Here is a 21,668-nt window from a genome sequence, read left to right on the forward strand (position 1 = left end):
TATTAAGTATATCGATCTGATTTTATTTTATTTTAAAATTATGCGATTTTAGCTCATGATCAAATTAGAAAGAATATTTCATATTTTTCAAAACTCCCCTTCAAGTTGGTGCATGGATATTATGCATTCCAAGCTTTTGTTTTGCAGAATTAGGAATAGCGTTTATGACTCCTTTTGTAAATACATTGGCCAATTGTTATTTAGTAGACACAAAAGGAGTTACAATTTGGTCACTCTCAATTTTCTCCTTTTATGAAGTATTTGTCCACTTTCACAAACTTATTCTCTCATGTTAGATTGGGTTGTGAGCAATATTGATAGTAACCTTATTGTCATATGTGGTTAGTTGTTGATCATTTAGGCTCTAGTTGTAGCTCATTGAGAAGATTTTTAATCCATAATACTTTACAAATTCCTTGGGCTAATATATCGAACTTAGCTTCAATGCTTGATTATGTAACAATAGGGTGCTTCTTGCTTTTTAAGTAACCAAGTTACATCCCACAAAAGTACAATAACTTGTAATTGATCTATGAATTGAACCAGGCTGGTTTGCATAGTATAAGCTTTTACAAGAAGATAATCATTCTTCTTAAAAAACAAACCCTCACTTGGGATGGCTTTTAGGTAGCTTAGAATTTTTTAAAATTGTTTCTTGATGACACTTTAGTGGGAAGTGCATATGCATTGGATAAGATCTATGGTGAATCAAATGTAAGGTTATCAATAATCATAATTCACTAAGTTATTATACAACATGGACTCTTAATTTTGAGGGATATTGATCCTATGCCAAATTCATGAAAAAACTTTAACTTGTGCGCAAGATCCAAATGTGGTCATATCCTTATGGATTGAGTTACTATTGATAGAGGCTAGTGACAATAAATATTCTCAATAGGGGCACTATAATATCTCATGGAATTGAGAAAATGTATCATCTTGGGTGATCTAAAGAACATGTGATTTACAAGACTACGATCGTAGCATTTCACTTAGTGGAATTTGACATATGTTCATTGGCGTTAGAGTATGTCAATTGATCATATAAATAGGTGGATTTGTAACTCAATAACTGAAGTGGTAATCTTGATAGGTGATAGCACTACCTTGTTAGATTATGGACACTAGTTCATGGGGAGTCTACATGTAGTGGATAGCAAGTCATGGATTTGAACTTTGCCTCATTGTAATTACATAGGATACTAAATTGTAGTTCATTCTCTTTAATGAAATGTTGAATTAATTTCAAAATTGGATTATGAGAGAGTTGGTATTTTTCTATGAGTCTTAATGGTCCCCATTAGAGCTCATAGATTATGGTAGCCTGTTTGTTTTGAAAATTTTAGGTTTCAAGTTCATAAGTGTATATAAAAGCGTTTTGGTAAAAACGTAAGGTTGCACTAGACATTATGAATTGCCTTTTTAGACCAAGCTATTGAATTAATTGATGCCCAATAGAGCTAATTAATTAATTAATTAGGACCTGGGTGAGTTGGATTAGGTGACCTAATCACTTAAGTCAATTAGGAGCCCTATAAAAACCCCTTGGGATTAAGGTTTCCTACACACTTTTCTATCATTTTCCAAAGAGTTTCTAGAGAGAAAAGTCCACTCTTTTCTCATGTCTAGATCAGAGTGAGGAGAGATTGAGTGGAAGAACACCGGGTAGATGAGCAACACAATGCTTTCTACGATTTTAGATTCTTCTTCTACTATTTTATCAACTTGAAAACAATCTGTGGATATCCAAATTGAATGTATATTATTTTTATTCTCTAGATCTAATTAATGTAATGGTTTTTCGATGTCATATATTTCGCTATTTTAGGTTTAAAGAAGCCTAGGGTGGATTTTATACACCTTACTAGATTCAGGGCTAGGGAATAGAACAATATGACATTCCTAGAAATAGGTATTAGAGCCCTAAGTTAGTTCTTGCATGTTAGGTTTGCTCTTAGATGTGCTAATTTGGTTTTGCAAGGTTATTTAATTCATCCCATGGCCTCAAGGATGAACGAATGATTTTTATTCATTCATATATTATTTATGTGATTGTTATTTTTGATGAAAAACCATTTTGTTGTTTAGAATGGGTTGTAAGCTCTGCGTTTAGGAGCATATATTACTTTTTATTGTAAAAAGTTTTCTTTTTCATAGATGGTTGTATGCTCCGAATTCAAAAGGAGCATAGGATTTTTATTTTTATTTTTGTAAAAATCAAGTTTTGGTATCTATGTAACCCAAGAGAAGAAAGAAGTCATTCATGGAGAAAGACCCTTAAAAGAATGGGGGTAGGGTAAGAATTTGTGTGTAGTAGTCTACATACAATCCATGTGCATTTATTTTTGTAGTTTAGGGTTTTCTCTCTCTAAATTTTAGGGATTGCTTTTCTAATTTCTAACCCTAATTTTTATTATAGGATTATTATGGTAATTTTATTAAATTGAATTTTATCCAAATTTAATTAATAAATATACAACAGGATCCCTTAGGCCATGGAAAATATTTTATTTTATTTCCTTTTATTATGTTATATATGTTCTTTGGCATGTGATAAGCATAAATTCAATATTTTGGTATCCTTAAAAAATAAATTTTCATGTGATTTTTCTAAATTAGATAACTTATTAAATTGGAATGTGCTTGATTAGAAAATCTTTTATTGTAGGAAAAGACAAGTTGAAAAAGGTAATAAGAGCTTTCTTTCTTTTTTTCAAAATTGATTCTTAGAGATTTTAATTTCATTTAAAATCTTCTCAAACTTTGAGATCTCTAAGAATAAATTTTTTTCTTTTTCAGAAAGATTTCTTAAATTTCCAAATCTTCATAAAATAAGATTTTTCCTTTTATGCACAAGGTTATAATTTAAAGAAATAAGTTAATTTTGAAAAATCCATAATAAATAATTTATGTTTACGAAGGTTACCAATATATTTGTTAATCTTCTCACAATTTGAGATCTTTATGAATAAATTTTTTTCTTTTAAGGAAGAGCTCATAAATTTCCAAGTCTTTATAAAATATGATTTTTCTTTTTATGTATAAGATTCTAATTTAACATTCGATATGAAGTGGTTGAATTCCCCACGTGGTCTCACTTACATAGTCCATGGGCCAAAGAAAAAGGTATGTTGATCTTGCCTTAGGTATCTTCATGGTTAAGGCAATGAGATCAATCCAAGAGGGTCTCTAACTAGTAATAAGGTCATGACTCACCTCACATGAGCTTGATTCTTATGATACTAGGATACCTTGCAAATAGACATGTGGTCTTCAAAACTCTACATATTTTGCTAAATTTATTTATGTTGTGTATGTTCTTTTAATTAATGCATGGTTTACTTTTCTATTATAATTATCATGTTGTACAATCCGCTTAATCTCATACTCACCGCTAATAAATTGACTGATCCAAACTATGTGGATTAGAAAAGGAATTTGGACATTGTACTCACTTCAAAAGAGCTAAAGTAGGTAACTCAAGAACTTGCTCCATCTACCCCTAATGAACATTCAACTTAAGAAAAGGAGGATAAATATCATAGTTGGCATAATGCTCATCAAAAGGCTAAGTGTATCATACTTCAATCTTTGGAGAATGTGTTGCAACATCAGTATGTGTCTATGCCAACGACTTGTGAAAATTTTCTTGGTTTCCATGAGATGTTTGGTGGCAAAGGTATGTTAGCTAGATAAGTTGTCAATAAGACTATTGTGAATGCTAAGATGTCATAAGGAACTCTCATTAGAGATCATATGATTAATATGATTAGACTTTTTAACGAGATGAAAATCCTTGGAGTTGATATCGATGGACAAATTGAGGTTGACATGGTTTTAGAGACATTTTTGGATTCTTTTAGGCAGTTTAAGCTCAATTATACTATGGATAAGTTGATGACGAGCTTACTTGAATTGATAAGATAACTTTAAATGCCTGAGGGAATTCTCAAGGACTAGAGGGGCATTCATATAACGGTCAAGGCTTCTTCTAGCCAAAAAAAGAAAAACACTTTTGAGGCTACCAAGAAAAAGAAAAAGTTCAAGAGCAAGAGTAAGAAGAAGAAGAGTAAGGATTAGGGCAACTACTTCATTTATGGAAAGAAAGGCTACTAGAAAAATGAGTGCCTAGTTTTCCTAAAGAAACAATCAGGTATTCATCATTTATTTTTAATTGAATCATGTTTAGTGGTGGATTCCACTAATTCTTGGTGGATAGATTCTAGGGCCATTAATCATGTCTATAATTCTTTATATGAATTTCATTTAAGGAGAAGCCTGCATGATAGGGAAATGTACTCAACATTAGTTTTTAAAGTGAGGATTGTTGTGCAGGCAATGAAAGACACTACCTTGATCTTAGATTATAGTTGTCTTTGAGAACTCAAAGATTGTCTTTATTATTTTAAATCTAGAAAGAATTTAATTTTAGTTTCTAATTTATGTAAATAAATTCATTGATATATATATATATATATATAATAAACAGGTTTTTTATTAAATTGAATGATTCATTTATATGTTTAAGATCACTAATAGATAATCTTAATCGTGTCGCTCCATTATCTATTTTGCTAAGTAATAAGAATTATCTTATCTCACTTAAAAGAATAAAACCTAGCATTAATCAAACATAGCTTTGGTACTTGTGCCAAGGTCATATTAATCTAAATAGGATCCAAAGATTGGTTAAATTTGAAATTTTATACTCTTTGTTTTGAGAAGATCTTTTAGTCTGCAAATCTTGTATAGAAAGTAATTAACTAAGAGACTTTTTACTACTGAATGATATAGAGGCAAAACGTGTTTAAAGTTAGTGCATACTGATGTGTGTGGGGCTTTTAATGTTCATGCACGGGAAGGGTATGAGTATTTCGTCACATTTATAAATGATTAATCAAGGTTTAGTCATGTTTGCTTAATACATATGAAATCCAATGCATTGGACAAATTTATTGAATTTAAGGCACAATAAAAAAACTGTTTGGGTAAATGTATTAAGACACTTTGATTTGATCTAGGTGGTGAGTACATGTTTACTCAATTTGATTATTTCCTTAAGGATCATGGGGTTATATCCTAGTTGAGTGCACCTAGAACTCAACGACAAAATGAGTAGCAGAAAAAAAGAAATCAAACATTGATGAACATGGTGAGATCTATGATGAGTTTCTCATCACTTCCTATATCCTTTTGGGGATATTCCTTGGATACTACAACTTACCTTCTCAACCTAGTACCTTCCAAGTCAATACCTTTAACTACCATGGAGAAGTGGGAAGGTCGCAAACCTAGTTTGCAACACATTCACATTTGGGGGTGCCCAACACATGTGTTGAAACCAAAGGTAGAAAAATGGGAAGCAAGGTTTGAGGTGCATCATTTTGTGGGCTATCTAAAAGGAATGAGAAGGTATAAATTTTATAGTCAGGTTAGCTAGAAGGTATTTGTTAGCACAAATGTCAGATTTCTAGAAGAAAACTATATGATGAGTAATAGGGCAAAACATGATATAGATTGGAAAACACTTTAAGACACTCCCACATTAGTATAAGGGACTGAGGGTCCAAAGGTTCTTCTACCTATTACCTACTTTTCCATTCAATTCTAGTACATGAGAGCCTCATTGTAATGGGCGTTGTACAACTAGATATGTTCATGTATTTGGGAGAATCTTTTGAGGCAATTATGAAGGAACATGAGATTTATCCCACAAATTATGATGAAACAATGAGCAGTGATGATGTTTGTGGACCCGCATTTTTCACGTGCTCCTCCACTCAATTGGCGAGACTCGCTTTTTATTGGTGAAAAATTAGTTTTGAAAAAAGTTGGAGTCGCCACTTTTTTTTGTTTTTTAAGGAAAAATAAAATAAGAAAGAAAACCCTAAAGATGTTTCTACTGATTAAGTTGAGGGGAATGTAGTAATTAATTGGTTGATTGAGGGTACCTAGGTAGACTAAGGTGATTTCCAAAAAAATAACATGTTAAACAAGAAAACCAATCACAAATCATAAAGAAGATTTAGGGTGCGTACCTGGATTGCTTCTTAAGCGCTATCACAAGACATCAAAGTTAGTTCAAATAATATATCATTCAACATACAATTTATTAGAAATAGAACAATGAAAGATATATATCAAGACACCTAAGCACTATCAAATATAGGTGTAGTTCATAGTGACAAGCATATTCACAAAATTTAAAAGGTGGGTGATAGGGGGTGTACCTGGATAGCATAGATAACTCATAACGTGCTTCCGTGAGACATGAGGGGTTAAATAATAAATAATAAAATACAGAAATCCTAGCATGCTTGTTATTTAATTAGCATATAAAAAATGATCAAAGTGTACGAAATCATCAATTACCACATATATCTTGCATATAACTCTTAAAAAAATAGATAGATATGATTTCAACAAATGGTAAAAGTGGCAATAAAGACGAGTTTTGAAAAACTTTCTTATGTAGGGATTTCACCAATTCCCTAATTGATATACACGAATCTAGCATAGAATTATCCCATTTGTTTGGGACCACAAGCTTAGATTCATGTCTTGCTCAAAACCGTAGCTTTTATTGAAAACTGAAAAAGATGTGAACCGATCAAAACATGGTTGCACATTATTTAAGAAAAAGAGATTTTGATTCCAAGGACTCTAAATGAATTTTTAAAATAGATTTTCAAATGGATCTTTTGAGAAAAGTATTTTATTTTAAAATAAAAGAAATTAATTTGAAAACCACAAACATAAAAAACAAGCAAAATAAAAGAAACAAAATCACAAAGTAGAATTTTTGACAACCAAGCAAACTAAAGTAGTGAGAATGAAGGTCAATCTTCATTATTTTCTTATGGCCTCTAGAAATTGAATTTGACAAAGGATGACCAAAGTGATAAACCAAAACCTTTTAGGTCTTACAAGCATTGGAACTTTCAAAAACATTTAAACTTAAGATAAAATCAATCAAGCACAAATATTATTTGACTTTCAAAACAAACTAACAACACATATCAACTAATATTGACGATTTTAAGTCATAAATCTAACAAGATACAATCGACTAAACTAATCAATTAAATAAAAGAAAACAAACAGATAAACTAAATAAAATCAGTCAAGAACTAAATATAATTGTTTTTAAACATGAAATGATAACATGGGGATAAATTAAACTAATTGACTACAATTCTAAAGCATAGAATTAATAGAAAATTGAAATTAACAATCTTCAAACATGAACCAAATAGTATAAGACCAATCAAACTAATTAAAATTCTAAAAAAAAAAAAAAACTATCAACTAAAACAGGATCAATCAAAACTAGAGTCAATATTTTTTTTTTAAAATATGAATATATCAACGCAAAATGAAATAAATTAACCAACTTAAATTTTAAAACTTATAAACTAAAAAGGATGAATCATGAATTAAAATTAACAAACTTAGGATATGAAAATAGTAGCATGGAACCAATTGAACTAATAAACTAGAATTTTGATAGCATCTAAACTAAAAGATGAATTGATACTAAACTAAGTGAAATTATGAATTTTCCAACTAAGAATGAAGCAAAACTAATACTAATCAAAATTCTAATTTTTAAACTATCATCAAGAATTATTTTAAAATATATATATTTAAGAATTCTAACATTTCCACTATCATAAAAAAAAAATCCAAACACTTAAAAATTCTAACTTTTTCATTATCATCAAGAATTATCCAAACAAATACTTAAAAATTCTAACTTTTCAAACTAAAAATAATAAATCATAACTAAATTAAACAAAATCATAACTTTCAAAGTAAAATAATGGATCAACATTAAATTAAAACAAAGGTCATAACTTGCCAAACTATCATAAAAAATCAAAACTAGATCAAAACAAAATTTCAAATTTTCAAACTAACGTGAAAAATCCAAATGAAATTAAATAAAATTTAAGCTTTCCTAACTAACAAAATGAACCAAAACCAAATCGAAAACAAAAATTCCAAACTAATTAAAATGGATGAAAACAGGTTTAAAAAATAGAAAAAAACTTTAGCACAAAAGCAATTTTATCAATGGATTGAAATAACAAGAGAAAATAAATTTGAATCGAATGGATAAATTTAAACTAAAATAAAACGAGTTCAAGAATGTGAACTTACCTTTTAGACCAATGCATGGGGGTTGTTTCAAAGCCCAAAGGTGCGGGCTGCTTTCTTCTCCAAAGTGGTGTGCTGTTGGAGAATTTTATATTGTGATCTCTTCCTTCATGAAGCTGATTGCTCCTAAAGTGGACCATTTATCAATGTGTGGAGATTCAAGAATAGCAGCATTGATCTCTCTATTCCCATGGTGCATGATTAATGAATGGGCCCCCATTATCATTCACTGAACCTTCATTCTCCTTGTTTCATGGTGAGTGGTTCTCTGTGGTCCTTCATGCGGCTGGGAATGTGACTGTGACTGCATGGAGAAGTGTGCGGCTGCATGGAGAAGACTTCTTCCCTGCTTGGAGAATCATGCGGCTGGTCCTTGTCTCCCTCAAAGCAGCGTGATATTCCGGGGGGTTATTCTTCTATGCGGATGTGTGTGTGTTCTCTCATGCAGTTGTGGAGACTCGTTTGTGTACCAACTCTTTCAAGGATGTTGTCGCTTTGCTTATGGTAGTGTGTGGAGAGGAAAATCCCATTGCGTGTAAGAAAAGGCCCTTCTTATGGTGCGTGACTGAGTCTCTCCAGAAGTGGTAGCCGCGTGGATAAAGAATTGATGCGCAGACTTGAGGTGGACCAATAGTTACAAAAACAGAAGTTTTGGGTTCTTCCAAGGAATTTACATCTGGATTTGGGTTACCATCACGTTTTTTATAACGCCTAGACCATGATGTTCTAGTTATAGAATCATTAATTGTCATTCTCATTGGAAGATGGTTGAACAGAAACTGCATTTTGAGACCCGACCAAAATTAATGTATCTATAGCATTAACAACACCTTCTCTCACAAACTTCTTGGAAAACGTCCTAGGAAGTTTTTCCATCAGGATCTCAGCTATTTGGAGGATAGGAACCAAGACTTGAGGATCTTTCCATGCGTGATATATTCGTCACATTGATCAAAGACTGGATCATATCTGCGGTGTTGAAGTACATTAATTTTCCAATAACTGAAACATTTATGGCGAACAGGGCCATTCACACTGGATCCATAGATCTGTATTAGAACAGGAAGAAGGTCCATTCCAAATTGCTGTAGAAGCTCGGGCTGATCATTTAATAGTTTTTCACGAGCAGAAACCTTAGGCACATTTCCTTTGACATCTTCCTATTTTCCAGAACTGCTAGATGGAAACTTCTTCACAAGAGTCCCTTTAACAAGAAGATTGGAGCTAACTGGAAGAAAAATGATTCTTTTGGAAGTAGAGGCAACAACTCATTTGCAAGGTTAACGATCTTAAAAATCTGCTCAGGTGGTCGACTTATAGCAGGTGAAACAGATATGCTTGCAACAAGAACAGAACCTGATAATATATCTTTAAGAATGCCACTGATACCTAGGAGAAACAGAGTTTTGGTTCCCAAAGAAGACCCACTTGCACATGTAGAAAGAAGTTGGATTAACCCCGTGTACGTCGGTGTGCTAAGGGATGCCTGCCCATCCCAGAATTACTGGTGGAAGTGAGAGAGGCAGCTTGGTCAACTAGTCCATGATTGCATAGTTCATCCAATTTATCCGGAGATAAAGCAAACGCTTCAGCAATTCGAGTCAAGCAAACAGAAACGTGTTCTAACACCTTAGCATCATGATACTGTAGAAGGTTTGGCAACAGAGGGACAACTTCCATCACAAAGTTAGCTGCATCTTGAGGGAGTTTCTTGCACATATCTGCAGCAATAGACAAGGCCACTCGTTGGACCCCCATGAAGAAGAAATCCAGATATTAAAGCACTGCCATGATGTCTTCCATTGTCGTCCCCATCTAGCACAAACTTGAGTTTTTGCTGAAGAATGCAATGAAGGGCCATGAATTGTTGTCCCAAGCGACCCTGTTGTGCATAAGAGAATTCCACTCAGTGACGTCCAACCTCCACTTTGGGTTTTCTTAAAAAATTTCTACATGTAGTATGAGGAGAGAGCTTGATAAACATAGGGATTCCAATGGAAGATGGTGTACAAACCAATTGCACAGTATTATACAAGCAACTGGAACTTGTACATATAGGTGATGTTTTTTTGACATTGAAAGCTCCAAACCTAACACTTCTACAACGCTTTATACTACTCCAAGTTCAATTTTGGGCTTGAACCGAAATTTTTATCGAGCAATACAAAATCGTCCCTTGTGTATTCAGACAGTTCCTCATCCGCAAGCTGGCAATTGGGTATTGAGTTCACCCGGGCACGCCGACAGAGCAATGAATACGAAGCAAAAGTCCCACCTTCACCATTATCATCTAATTTGAGCACAATAAACACATATTTAAGGAGTGGTATCAATGTTAATGTCCAGAATACGAAAGACAACACCCCATAATATCCTCATTTGTCTCTGAATGATGAATATCCTCTGCAAAAGTGTTTTTGTACACATAGAGAGGAGACTTAAATCTCCATAAACAACACCCAAGCTTTGATAAGCCAGGGTCAGCACCGTCCTCCATGATTCCCTCTTGGTCCCACCGTTTTACATTACTCGTTCCAATTCCATGATGGGCTCCCCTCAAAACCATGAATATTCCAATCAGGTTGCGAGAGAAACAAAGATGAACCAGATGAATTCACACTCTTCCCACTTTCAAAAACACCAATGGAGACACACGAAGAGCAAACATGAAAAAACCACAAACGGATACAGAGAATGGTATTTGAAACAAGGATGGTGGTTGGAATTGGAGCTGTAGATCCCTCATCATCTCGGTGTGACTGGCGAGAGCTCCCCTCAATGGTGCCGCTGCACTTTTTCTTGTCTTTCAAATGGTGCGACTCCTCCGGAAATCCTCTCAATGGTGCGACTGCACCTTCTCCTACTCCAAAAAATCATTTTGCTCCTCTCAACCGATTCCTCTTGGTCCGTCTCCGCCTTTCTTCCCGTTTCCCTTCTCTTCAGCTGCTTCCCATTTTGAATAAAGCACTCCATGTATCTTCCTCGAAAGTCAGCCTCATTCAGCCAAAAAATATACTGTCAATCCTCCCCATTTCTGCTCCTCGTCGCCCGGAATCTCACCTCCCAAAAGGAATAAATAAATAAAATTATCCTCCTCTTTACTGCTGAATGATCCACCTTTCCAAAACAAAATCTTCACCTTCCTTATCCATGGCCTCTATGTCGTTCAAAGGTCAGCTCCCAAAACTTCACAAAAACGTGCTCTGAATCCTCCAGAATGTCAACCCAACTCCTTCCCAAAATGTGCTCCAAATCCTCCCTTTGACCAACCTTCGTTCCTTTCCTAAAAGCATACCGAATATTTCTCCTAAGATCACCTTCCTACAAAATTTCAAAGTTAATACATTAAACAAAATAATAATACTAATAATGATAGGGAAATTCTACAATACCTCCTTCGGTACCATGCCTCCATTTTTTTCATCCATTGGATGAAAATGATTAAATCTCAGCCATCCAAATGAAAAAGAAAAAAAAAAAAATTTCAAAAAAAATTTCTACCGGGTACCTCCCCCTCCCGTTCTCTCCCCCATCTCTCCTCCTTTTCCCCCCAAATTTGCTCTCTTCCTCACGCATCCTCCATAGCCGACTTCCTCAGCTCACCCATTTCCCGCTCTCATCTTTCTTCCCGTCCATAGCTGGCTGGCTGTCTCACGCATCCTCCATAGCCGACTTCCTCAGCTCACCCATTTCCCGCTCTCATCTTTGTTTTCTCTCCCTTTTCCCGTTTTTCTCTCCACTGATTCTCCACAGCTGGGTGAGGACCACGGTCGGCTTCAACCGGGCCAATCGAGGGCGACGTCGCAAACCTTATCAAAGACGTCTCCACAGCTAGGTGGAGACCACCTTCGCCGTCAACCGGGATCAAAGACGTCTTCACAGGTGGGTGGAGACCACCATCGGCGTGAACCGGGCCAACCTCCTCCAAGCCGACGTCTTGACCTCATCAAAGAAGTCTCCCTCAAGGACCGTGAGCTCAGGATTGTGGGCGAGGTCGGTGCCAAGATCTGAGTCTTAGACTTCATTTCTCCCGATGTCCAGGTCAGCTATTTTTTCTGCTAGATTCTTCTTCTCGAAGATTTTATGTAAATTTTCTGAATTTTTGCTTTCTTTCCCCCCTACCCCTGCATTTTGTCAGACGGATAATTTCGGTTCTTTCACACGGAGAATTTTAGTGGAATCTTCATAACCGTTGTGTTTTCTTCATATTTTATTTTTTGTTTAAGAGGTGTAAGGGGTTGTTTTCAGGTTCTAAATTTAATGGTTTAAAAACCCGAATTGAAGACGTAGCTGGAAGAAGAAGAAGAGGGCGTGTAGTACTAAGGAAAAGAAAGCTGAGAAGGATACAATTGTTTGTTACTCAAAAGGCGCTTGTATCCTAATTATTTGGCGAGTTCTATATAAAGGGAAAAAAATGTGAGTAGTAATTATGTGTTTTACAATATTGTGTCCATTATATTTCATGTTTTTTGTTAGATTTATGGATTGATTACATTATAGAAAAAGAGGGTGGTTAGATTATTGAACATTGAAAAAAAATTATATGTTAATTTTGTCATCATTTTAAATGTAAAGATATTTAGGGAGGATGTTGTAGTTGTAATGGTATTTGTATTTATTTGGCATTTGATTGATTGTAGTAAGATATAAAAATAAAATTTATTGAAATGTGAAAAAAACTTATGTTGAGGTAATGTGGTGGTGAAAGTATGTTTGATTTATTATATCCAAAATCATATTATAAAAATTGACTTAAATGATTTGATTTAATTTTTAGGAGCGAACGCGATGGTCTTGAAGTTGTTCGAAATCCAAAGAGGCCTATCGGCGCTTGGATACATTACTAGTAAGGGGAAATAGAAATATGTAAAATAATATGTTTTTTAATGTATTTTTTGTGGTTGTTATTGTTAAATTTGTTTGAAATTGTTTTGTAGTAACGATCAATTAGCCATGATGAAAGAGAAGGATAAAGGAGTGAAGATAAATGATGATGTAAGGAATAATATTGCTATGTCTAATATAATTACATTTTAAAATTAGAATTTAAATTATGTGACCAATTAATGTAGTTGAGGAAAAAATTGGGCAAGAAGTGGAATGCACTTTCAAAAGTAGAAAAAGAAAATTTCATAGCAAAGTCCAAAGAAAGTTCAAAACAATATTCACTTCAAAAGGGTGTTGTTCCAAAGGTAATTTTTTTTTTGTAATGAATATTTAATTTCTTTACTTATGTATTTGTTGGAAATTATATTAATGTAAACATGTTTGATGTTTGTGTATCTTTTCAGTTATATCTTCAGACTCGATGCTCCCTGAGCGAGTGATTAGAGTGATTGAAAAATTGGAACCAAAGCAAAAGGTAGCCATAGAAGAAATAGGATTTGGTAGCCTCTTGCAACTTCGATGTAGGAAAATTGATCATGGGTTATGTCTTTGGTTGATAAATAGTTTTAATCCGAACACTTATATGTTACAATTGTATAATACTTGTATCAAATTATCCCCCATTGATGTTGAATTTATTATGGGATTGAGGGCAAGAGGGTTCAAGATTGGCATGAACAAAGATGTTGGCCATAAGAATGATTTATGTAAAAAATATTGTGATAAAAAAGGGCGATTGCCATTAGTGATGTTAGAAAATCAAATTAGGGAGGATAAAGAGGGTGGAAACGATTTTAAAGTTCGTTTGTATTATTTGTGTTGGGTGCATTATTGTGCCCAACAATGAAGCTTTTGTGAATCGTTCTTTCTTACATCTTGTGGAAGACATCGATTCAATAAAGAAGATGAATTGGGCAGAATTTGTGTTGTCCTATCTTGTGCACGGGATTGAAGAGTTTAAGAAGAAACAACAAAGTGGGGTTTGCGGTTGCTTATTGTTTTTAATGGTAATGTCCTTGTAATTAATTTACATCATAGTGAATTACGATTTTGTTTTAATATAATTTATGAATTAACTATATATCTATGTCAAATATACTCGTAGTTATTCTACCACGAGCATATATCATTTGAAGAGAAATTTCTACCGCTATATACTCGACCTTCTCCTCGGATTACTGCTTGGGGAGATGATGAAGTATTGGACAGGAAACGAAGATTGAAAAAACTTGGTGGATATGCAAATGAGAATGTAAGTTATAGTTTTGAAAGTCGTTTACTATTTATTTAAGTTTTTAGTGATTTAAAATCTGATATGTATTATATTTTGATGAATACATTGTAGCTCAAAATATGGGTGATAGAAAATGAGATAAGGGATTGCGTTGATGGAAATGCAACGACAATGGCAAGTGAGAATGAGGACGATGAGAAATTTGTAATCAATCTAAACAAAGATGTTATTAAACGAGTAAGTGTTTTACAATATTCATCGTGACTATCTATATTAGCATTGATCCTTTGTATTATGATGTTATTAATCACGTTCGTATATATCACTAGGTTGATGGTGGGAACTTAATGGAGATGGATAAAACCTTTCAACAATTAAAGACACAACTAATTGATATGGCTTATGGTGCAAGTAGTAGTAGTTGTGATCAAATTTTGGCTAAATTTGAGGAGAATTATACTACAGTGAAAGGTCTCTTCCTTAGATCAAGTGGAAAACCTTTGAGAATGCAGAGGAAGGACCGAAGAATGACATTCTCTCATGCGAGAGAAGTTTGGAAGATACGAACAATATGAATGTGAATGAACATTATCTTCACACTTTGTCAAATGAGAAGTTATGCACCGAGGACTTGAATGAAAAGAATGAAGATGCATGTGCTACATCAATTGAAGTGCATATCATTCCAGACGAAAATCAAAATATTTTACCACTTCCAATCAAAAGGAGTAGAAGAGATTATGGAAAGGTATGTATCATATAAAAGAAAAAATTATTTCTTTACAACTACTTAACCATTACATAGTAAATAGATGTATATTAATGGCATTTTCCATATTAGAACCATTACGAGCACTATGTGGTTATCCTAATCATGTCATGAAAACACGTACATCAAGGGAGAGGAAACCAAGTAAATTCAAGGTCTCCCCGTTTGTACACAATTTAAGGAAGATGGTAAAACGCGAAGCATCAGAGGTATAATAGAAATAGTTAATATCATTGTTCTTATTTTTGATACTTAACATATATAGTTAATAATTATGTCTGTTTTCGATTAGTCAATCCCCATGTCCATTCGTGAAGACGTGGTGGATACTCAATCATTCAATGTACTTCAATCTCTTGTCGCTGATTATGTTTTCAATAGAGCATTGTCAAAAAGGTTTGTCGTGTCTAGAACATTCATAGATGTGTTGTTACAATTTTAGCCTTCATATGCTTCCAATTTATTCAAGTTTGTTTGAACATATTATTATTTTAGTGAGCTTCTTGTTGACTTTGGTCATGAACATGGAGTTCGTGGAGATTTTGAGTGCTTACGTCCTAGACAAAATTTGATGGATGTTGTAAGTACCTACTTCATTTATATCAAATGCGTGCTATCTTAGTTAAATAAATTTATTGAAGTTATTGTTCAACAACAGGTAATAAATCTAGAAGCCTCAAAGCTAAATTATTTTGAAAGACAATTCATAGGCATACGAAGTATAAGATGCTATCTTCCCACGACATTTTCAGTAAGCTCATATTTCTCTTGTTGTTTACTTACATATTAAGTACAATATACTAATGTTCGTATTATGTTTTCTTATTAGCAAATGATTTGTACGGGAGTCCTCAACCTTTTTTCGATAGAAAAACATCCATCGTGAGTAAGTACATTAGCGAATTGGATGATTGCGAGAAGGTTAGTAATTATTTGTAATGTTTAATTGCATATATGAAATTTAGAGTAGATATCGTTTTCACCTATAATATACTATATTTTTTGTGGCCCAACTCATATATATTGTTTTCCTACCTTTACAGCTATTTATTCCAATGCATGACGATTGCCCTGGTCATTGGTATCTGTGCGTCATTGACTTCAAAGACTTGATATCCAAATTTTGGATTCATTACGATCGAAGAGTCGGGACGAGTTCCGGTTTAAGAGTGTGAAAAAAGTGGTATGCTTTCTCTTTTTGTTTTCCTTTTTATTTGGTTTTTTTTTCTCTTCTATATTTATTAACCACTTTCAAAATAAATTAGGTTGAATTTTGTCAGACGTTCTTCAAACTGTATGACATAGGGAAAGATGTCTTCCAATTCTCCATTGATTGGGCTCCTTCCATTCTGACCCAAGATAATGGGTTAGTATGAATACATAACTCACATTAATATTCTTTTTCTGATGTATAATTAGACAACCATTCAATAAGTTGTTTTGCTTTCTTTTCTCTTTCTTAGGTGGGACTGTGGAGTGCATGTCATTAGACATATGCAGAGATTCAAAAATGGTGATTCGATGACGATATCCGACTTTTGTAATTCTGCTAAAATACGTCGAGAAATAGCATGTGATTTAGTTTTACACGAGGAAATAGAGAAAAACAAACCATTGTGGCTATTGTTTGTACAAAGACGTCGACACGAGCAATGAAAAAATTATTATTATGATATTTGTTATTTTTCTAATATTTATCATTTCCATCTCCACATATGGTCATGTTTATTGGGAAGTTGTGAGATTCGATGATCATACATTATTAATGATTAAGTCCATTTTATTTGAATATCCAAATACTCTTCTTTCAATATGGTAGGCAAAATGAAATTGTAATATATTGGTATCATTCATGTTCGACATGTGTGATTTTGTACGATCTTTAACTAATCAGATTTATAAATATTCATTTATCTATGCTAAAAATATATAGTTAGTACATTAGTAGACCGGTTGACGAATGACGTTCAGCCGGTAAGAACCAGTCCAACGATTTAGCTAACTCCACTTTTCATAGGCATACGCATTATGCCTACCGATTGAGAACATTCCTCATATGGATAATGACCCTATGGATGCAGTGTGAACTCGTTCAGGATTTGTCCCAACCACCACAAACAATTTTGGATGCAGAATGACCCGGTGTTGGCGTTCAATTGAGTGATTGAAGATTTTTCTAAAGGGAGTGAGCAATTTTTTTAGTTGTGGAAAGCGGTTGATCAATGAAGAAATTGTCTCAACCGGTTGACGAATGATTTGACCAGGGGGAACCGGTTGACAAATATAGCAAACTAGTTGACGGATTGTCTCAATCGGTTGATGGTTTTTAACCAGTAGCAACCGGGTGAAGATGGGTATCAACCGGTTGAGGAATTTTCTCAACCGGTTTAGGGTATTTTTAACTAGAAGCAACCGGTCGATGAAACCGGTCGACGCATGTATCAACCGGTTGAGATTTTTCACCAGTGGCTACCGGTTGAGGAATTTTCTCAACCGGTTGAGGAATTTCCTCAACCGTAGCACTGGTGAAAAAAACCCTCAACGATTGAGCGAATTCCTACCGGTTGAAAAATTCCTCAACCGTGAGGGTTTTTCACCAGTCTACCGGTTGAGAAAATTCCTCAACCGGTTGAGAAATTCCTCAACGGTAGCCACTGGTGAAAAAAACCTCAACCGGTTGAGGAATTTTCCCAACCGGTTGAGGAATTCGCTCAACCGGTTGAGGAATTTTTCTCAACCTGTTGAGGAATTTTCTCAACCTAATTGTCAACCTTTAACCACAATTGAATTTAATTAAATCCGCATAATTAACCGTTTTATTCGACATGATATAAATGAATCAGTTTCTCCATTTACCAATCATTTTATGACTTGTTATCAATTAAATTTTAAATGTAGAGGATATTGCATTCTATCAATCAACTTGACTCTTGATCAAAATTCAAACTTTTCATTAAATAGTAAAGTTAAAAGTACACATTACTGGAAGTGATAACGTCAACTAATAAAAATACTGATTTAATACCTACCATTCCTTACTCCGTTAAGGAATAAAAAAAAGGTTGCATATCCTTTTCATTTGGATATTTGTTTGGATCCCCACCTTGACATGGTGTTGTCATATTTTGTTCATGTTGCTGAAATCCTGCTATCTGCACATGCACATTCCATTGTTTTTTCAGCTGTCCAATTCCATCCCAATTAGTTAAACCAAATCATTAAATAATGCATAGCTCAAATTCATGTCAAAAGTGTTTCTTTATTCCCGATCTTACATTATTAAGTTCACCACAATCTATGTACATGTCAGATCGTTCATTCGACAAATGCTCCCTAACATTCCCTGCATTTTTCAATAATTAAGTGTTGTCAATTATTATTGAATTCGATGTTACCAATGTTTGGAAATTATATAACAAGCCTATTGTACATACATGTATGGTTGCAAAAATGTCAACTGATGAATTTGTTGAAGGCATCATTTCCATTTGAATGTCACATTGGGAAGACAAATTAGTTTCCTCCTACGTACTCATAATGCCATCAAAACAATTATGTTAGTCATTTATGTAAGTACAACTACAAAAATTAATCTTAGGGGCAATTTTTTATTGAATATGACATACCATATAACCCGGCTGAGCATTTTGAGAGATTGTAGCTTCTGGACACTTTCGAATTGTGTGACCCACTCTTTTACAACGACTGCATTGTCTTCCCTTTTGAACATTCATTGCCACTTTGCCTGGATTCCCTTTAGTCTTCACAATATTTGGATCACGAACTTGGTTAGTGCCTATCGCTCCATCTGCTGCTATTTTCTTCCCTTTCAAATTATAGTTATAGAGTTCCTCCATTCTCGCCGTCAAATTTTGTATTTCATTTTTGGCCTCTATAAATGAAGATGACGTATCTGATGCAAAGTAGGAGAGCTTGTTGCACATCGAACTCAATGAACCATATCGTACAAACCGATCCATGTCGTTATCCGTCTCATTCACTGGTACTGATCTTGTATACACCTTTGCTAACTTTGTCCATCTCTTCATAATACATGACTGAGGAATCTCTTCCAAATGCTCCACCTTCATAACCACCACCATGTGGCAACATGGGATGCCAATTGACTCAAACATCATGCATGAGCATTTTAATGTTACAATATCCGGGCAAAATTGTACTTCCCAATTTAAGTTCGGGTGTCTAAACTTAGATAATGTGTATGCCCGCATTGAATGATCACTTACAATACCTACCACAAAGAATAACTCTGCATTTTTCATCTCATCACGAAATTTAAGGAAAGATTCTTTCGTGTATACCGTCGCAGCATGATTTTCAATTATGGATAGTTTGGTTGAAAGCACGGGTGAAGAATTGTTCGACTCGAACTCTGCCTTTGCCTCGTTTTGCCGTATTCTCATTATGGCTCTATCAAATTGTTGTACAAACTCATACAGTCGCAAGCGAATTTTTAAGAATCTATTTAGATATGCATTCATACTCTCACACCTTTGTGTGGTTCTCATCCTCCAAAGAAATTTCCACGTAAATACGCCTCTGCCCATCTTTTACGTTTCTCATATATCTCGGTCACCCAACGATTCTCATTAAGTCCCAACTTTGCAACCATTTCATGCCAAACCTTTTCAAATTCTTCTTCATTCCCACGCATGAACATGCACCTTGCAAATATGCTTGAGAAGTCCTTAATATGCACATTCGTGAATGCATTTCGTTGCAAATGCCATGAACACAATCGATGACACGTATCGGGCAATACTTTTTAATTGCCTTACACATAGCTTTATCCCCATCGGTTACAACAGATATGGGTTTCTTCTTCATCATTGCCTCAAGAAATGTCTCCAACACCCATTCATATGTCCCAACACTTTCATCTATCAATAACGCACACCCAAATACAACAGTTTGGTGGTGATGATTAACACCGACCAACACTACTAGAGGCTTTTTATAGGCATTTGTCCTATAGGTTGTGTCAAATGCTAGGACATCTCCAAAACACGCATAATCCATTCGAGCAGTTGAATCAGCCCAAAACAAATTTGCTAGTCGACTTTCTTCATCAATGTTGAATTTATAAAAAAATAAAGAATCCATTTCTGCCTTTCCACACAAATAAGCCAATGCCGCTTCTACATCACCGTCTTTAATTTCACTTCTACGCATTGCATCAACGTGATTGTATATATCTTTTTGTGTGAAACCGACGTGCTCATGTCCCCCTGATTGTTTGACCATATAGTCCATAATTTGTGTGGTTTTAACACCTACTTTACGCAAAACATCAACTTGTGCCTTATCTGGATTACTTATTGTTCGATGAGACCGAAGGAATTGTGTGTTGATAGCATCGACCAAATTATGATTATGATCTCCTATAAATTCCTTTACAATCCACTTTCCATCTTTCCTATTCAAGCCTACACGAAATGCAGCTTCACATCCAACTCTACTCAATGATCGTGGCTCACGCTGTCGCTTGTCATTTTCAATAAACTTTGTCGCTCGCTGTCCTTCTCTAGAACACACCCACTTTCGTGATATTATATCTCCATTCTTGTCTCGCTTCAAATCATCTTTTCGAATACTAAATCCGGCTACTTTTGCTAACATGTTGTAAAATGTTCCAACCTCATCTATGCAATCGAATTGCAATTTGTAGACTTCTTCATCTGATATACCCTTCAACACCTTCTCTTTCAAACCGTTTCCACCCAGGTGGTAAGTGCCACCGATAAATGCATCATCATTGACGACGTCCTCCTCCTTCACTTCAAACTCCCGCTTGATTGTTTTCTCCTTCACCGATTGCATCATCTACATTACATAAATAACGTAAAAAAGTGGCCCAATAATACTTTAACAAATTATCATATCACTTTTATATCAATTGATTGCATACTTGAAGATAAACCGAATTCGACAACGTCATCTATTATCATTTTTTTATAAAAATTGTGAATTTGAGAAATTATAGATACGGTGGAGACTGCACACGTGATAATTTCCCCATGATTTTCAATTTAAAAGGTCATATGTTGCAAAATTGATACTTGTCTGCTATACACAATCATAAGCAATACTTTTTAAAATCATTAAATATCACTTAAAAATCATTATGTTGAGGAAATAACTTGTGAAAATGCAAATGCGACACCAATACCCTAAAAAGATGGCGTTAGACAATGATCGACGTCTGACATCTATACATGAACGCACTATAATTTAAATTGACCTTAGACAACCAAGTGAAGTAATAGTTAAATTCAACTTCCTAGACATAGTTCTCCTGTTGAGGCTAAGGTTGTAGTGCTTTTGGAGGTCCTTGTGCAAGAACAATATTTCAGATTGTCCAACTTTTTTGTGGTAGGGGATGGTGTTGTTGGTCTTGATGAGCATAAAAAAACAATCGGTACAATTGTTTGGTTCCTCGTAAACCGAATCTATTCTCTTCCCTTGCTCTAAGCTATTATAATGTGGAAGAAAGTGGTTGACCTACATATTCACCGGATGCATTTTGCTGCTGCTTACAAATTTTGGCAGTGTCTACCGGTTGAGAAAATCTCTCAACCGGTCGACCGGTAAAAG

General features: G+C 34.5%; 2 protein-coding genes and 1 long non-coding RNA gene across 3 annotated transcripts; 2 read left to right on the forward strand and 1 right to left on the reverse strand.

Annotated features, from left to right (window-relative positions):
• The first annotated feature begins 12,514 nt into the window (after positions 1–12,514).
• LOC117908369 lies at positions 12,515–14,859 on the forward strand. The gene is made up of 5 exons (XM_034821953.1): positions 12,515–12,536; positions 13,936–14,057; positions 14,156–14,302; positions 14,396–14,521; positions 14,614–14,859. Exons 2-5 carry the CDS (start codon positions 13,956–13,958, stop codon positions 14,857–14,859), a joined length of 621 nt encoding a protein of 206 aa, XP_034677844.1. The 5' UTR covers positions 12,515–12,536; positions 13,936–13,955.
• A 1,041-nt stretch (positions 14,860–15,900) lies between these two features.
• On the forward strand, positions 15,901–16,577 carry LOC117908063. The gene is made up of 4 exons (XR_004650152.1): positions 15,901–15,974; positions 16,097–16,236; positions 16,319–16,419; positions 16,517–16,577. It is a non-coding gene; the product is annotated as an uncharacterized LOC117908063 (long non-coding RNA).
• Positions 16,578–19,578: 3,001 nt separating this feature from the next.
• Positions 19,579–21,012, reverse strand: LOC117908370 (protein FAR1-RELATED SEQUENCE 5-like). Its single transcript, XM_034821954.1, has 3 exons — positions 20,983–21,012; positions 19,848–20,897; positions 19,579–19,761 (listed from the first exon to the last, which is right to left on the reverse strand). The coding sequence occupies exons 1-3, from the start codon at positions 21,010–21,012 to the stop codon at positions 19,579–19,581; spliced, it is 1,263 nt and encodes a 420-aa protein (XP_034677845.1).
• Positions 21,013–21,668: the final 656 nt, after the last annotated feature.

This window comes from Vitis riparia, chromosome 19, assembly GCF_004353265.1.
Source record: "Vitis riparia cultivar Riparia Gloire de Montpellier isolate 1030 chromosome 19, EGFV_Vit.rip_1.0, whole genome shotgun sequence".
In the NCBI taxonomy this organism is placed as follows: Eukaryota; Viridiplantae; Streptophyta; class Magnoliopsida; order Vitales; family Vitaceae; genus Vitis; species Vitis riparia.

Bases quoted from the DNA above. Each gene is read 5' to 3' on its own strand.
- LOC117908369 (XM_034821953.1), top strand. From the start codon at position 13,956: ATGAATTGGGCAGAATTTGTGTTGTCCTATCTTGTGCACGGGATTGAA. The intron at 14,303-14,395 runs GTAAGTTATAGT...AATACATTGTAG, and splicing joins GTGGATATGCAAATGAGAAT to CTCAAAATATGGGTGATAGA. The intron at 14,522-14,613 runs GTAAGTGTTTTA...ATATATCACTAG, and splicing joins ACAAAGATGTTATTAAACGA to GTTGATGGTGGGAACTTAAT.
- LOC117908370 (XM_034821954.1), bottom strand. From the start codon at position 21,012: ATGACGTTGTCGAATTCGGTTTATCTTCAA. The intron at 20,898-20,982 runs GTATGCAATCAA...TATGTAATGTAG, and splicing joins CGAATTCGGTTTATCTTCAA to ATGATGCAATCGGTGAAGGA. The intron at 19,762-19,847 runs GCAATTAAAAAG...GTGCATATTAAG, and splicing joins GGGATAAAGCTATGTGTAAG to GACTTCTCAAGCATATTTGC.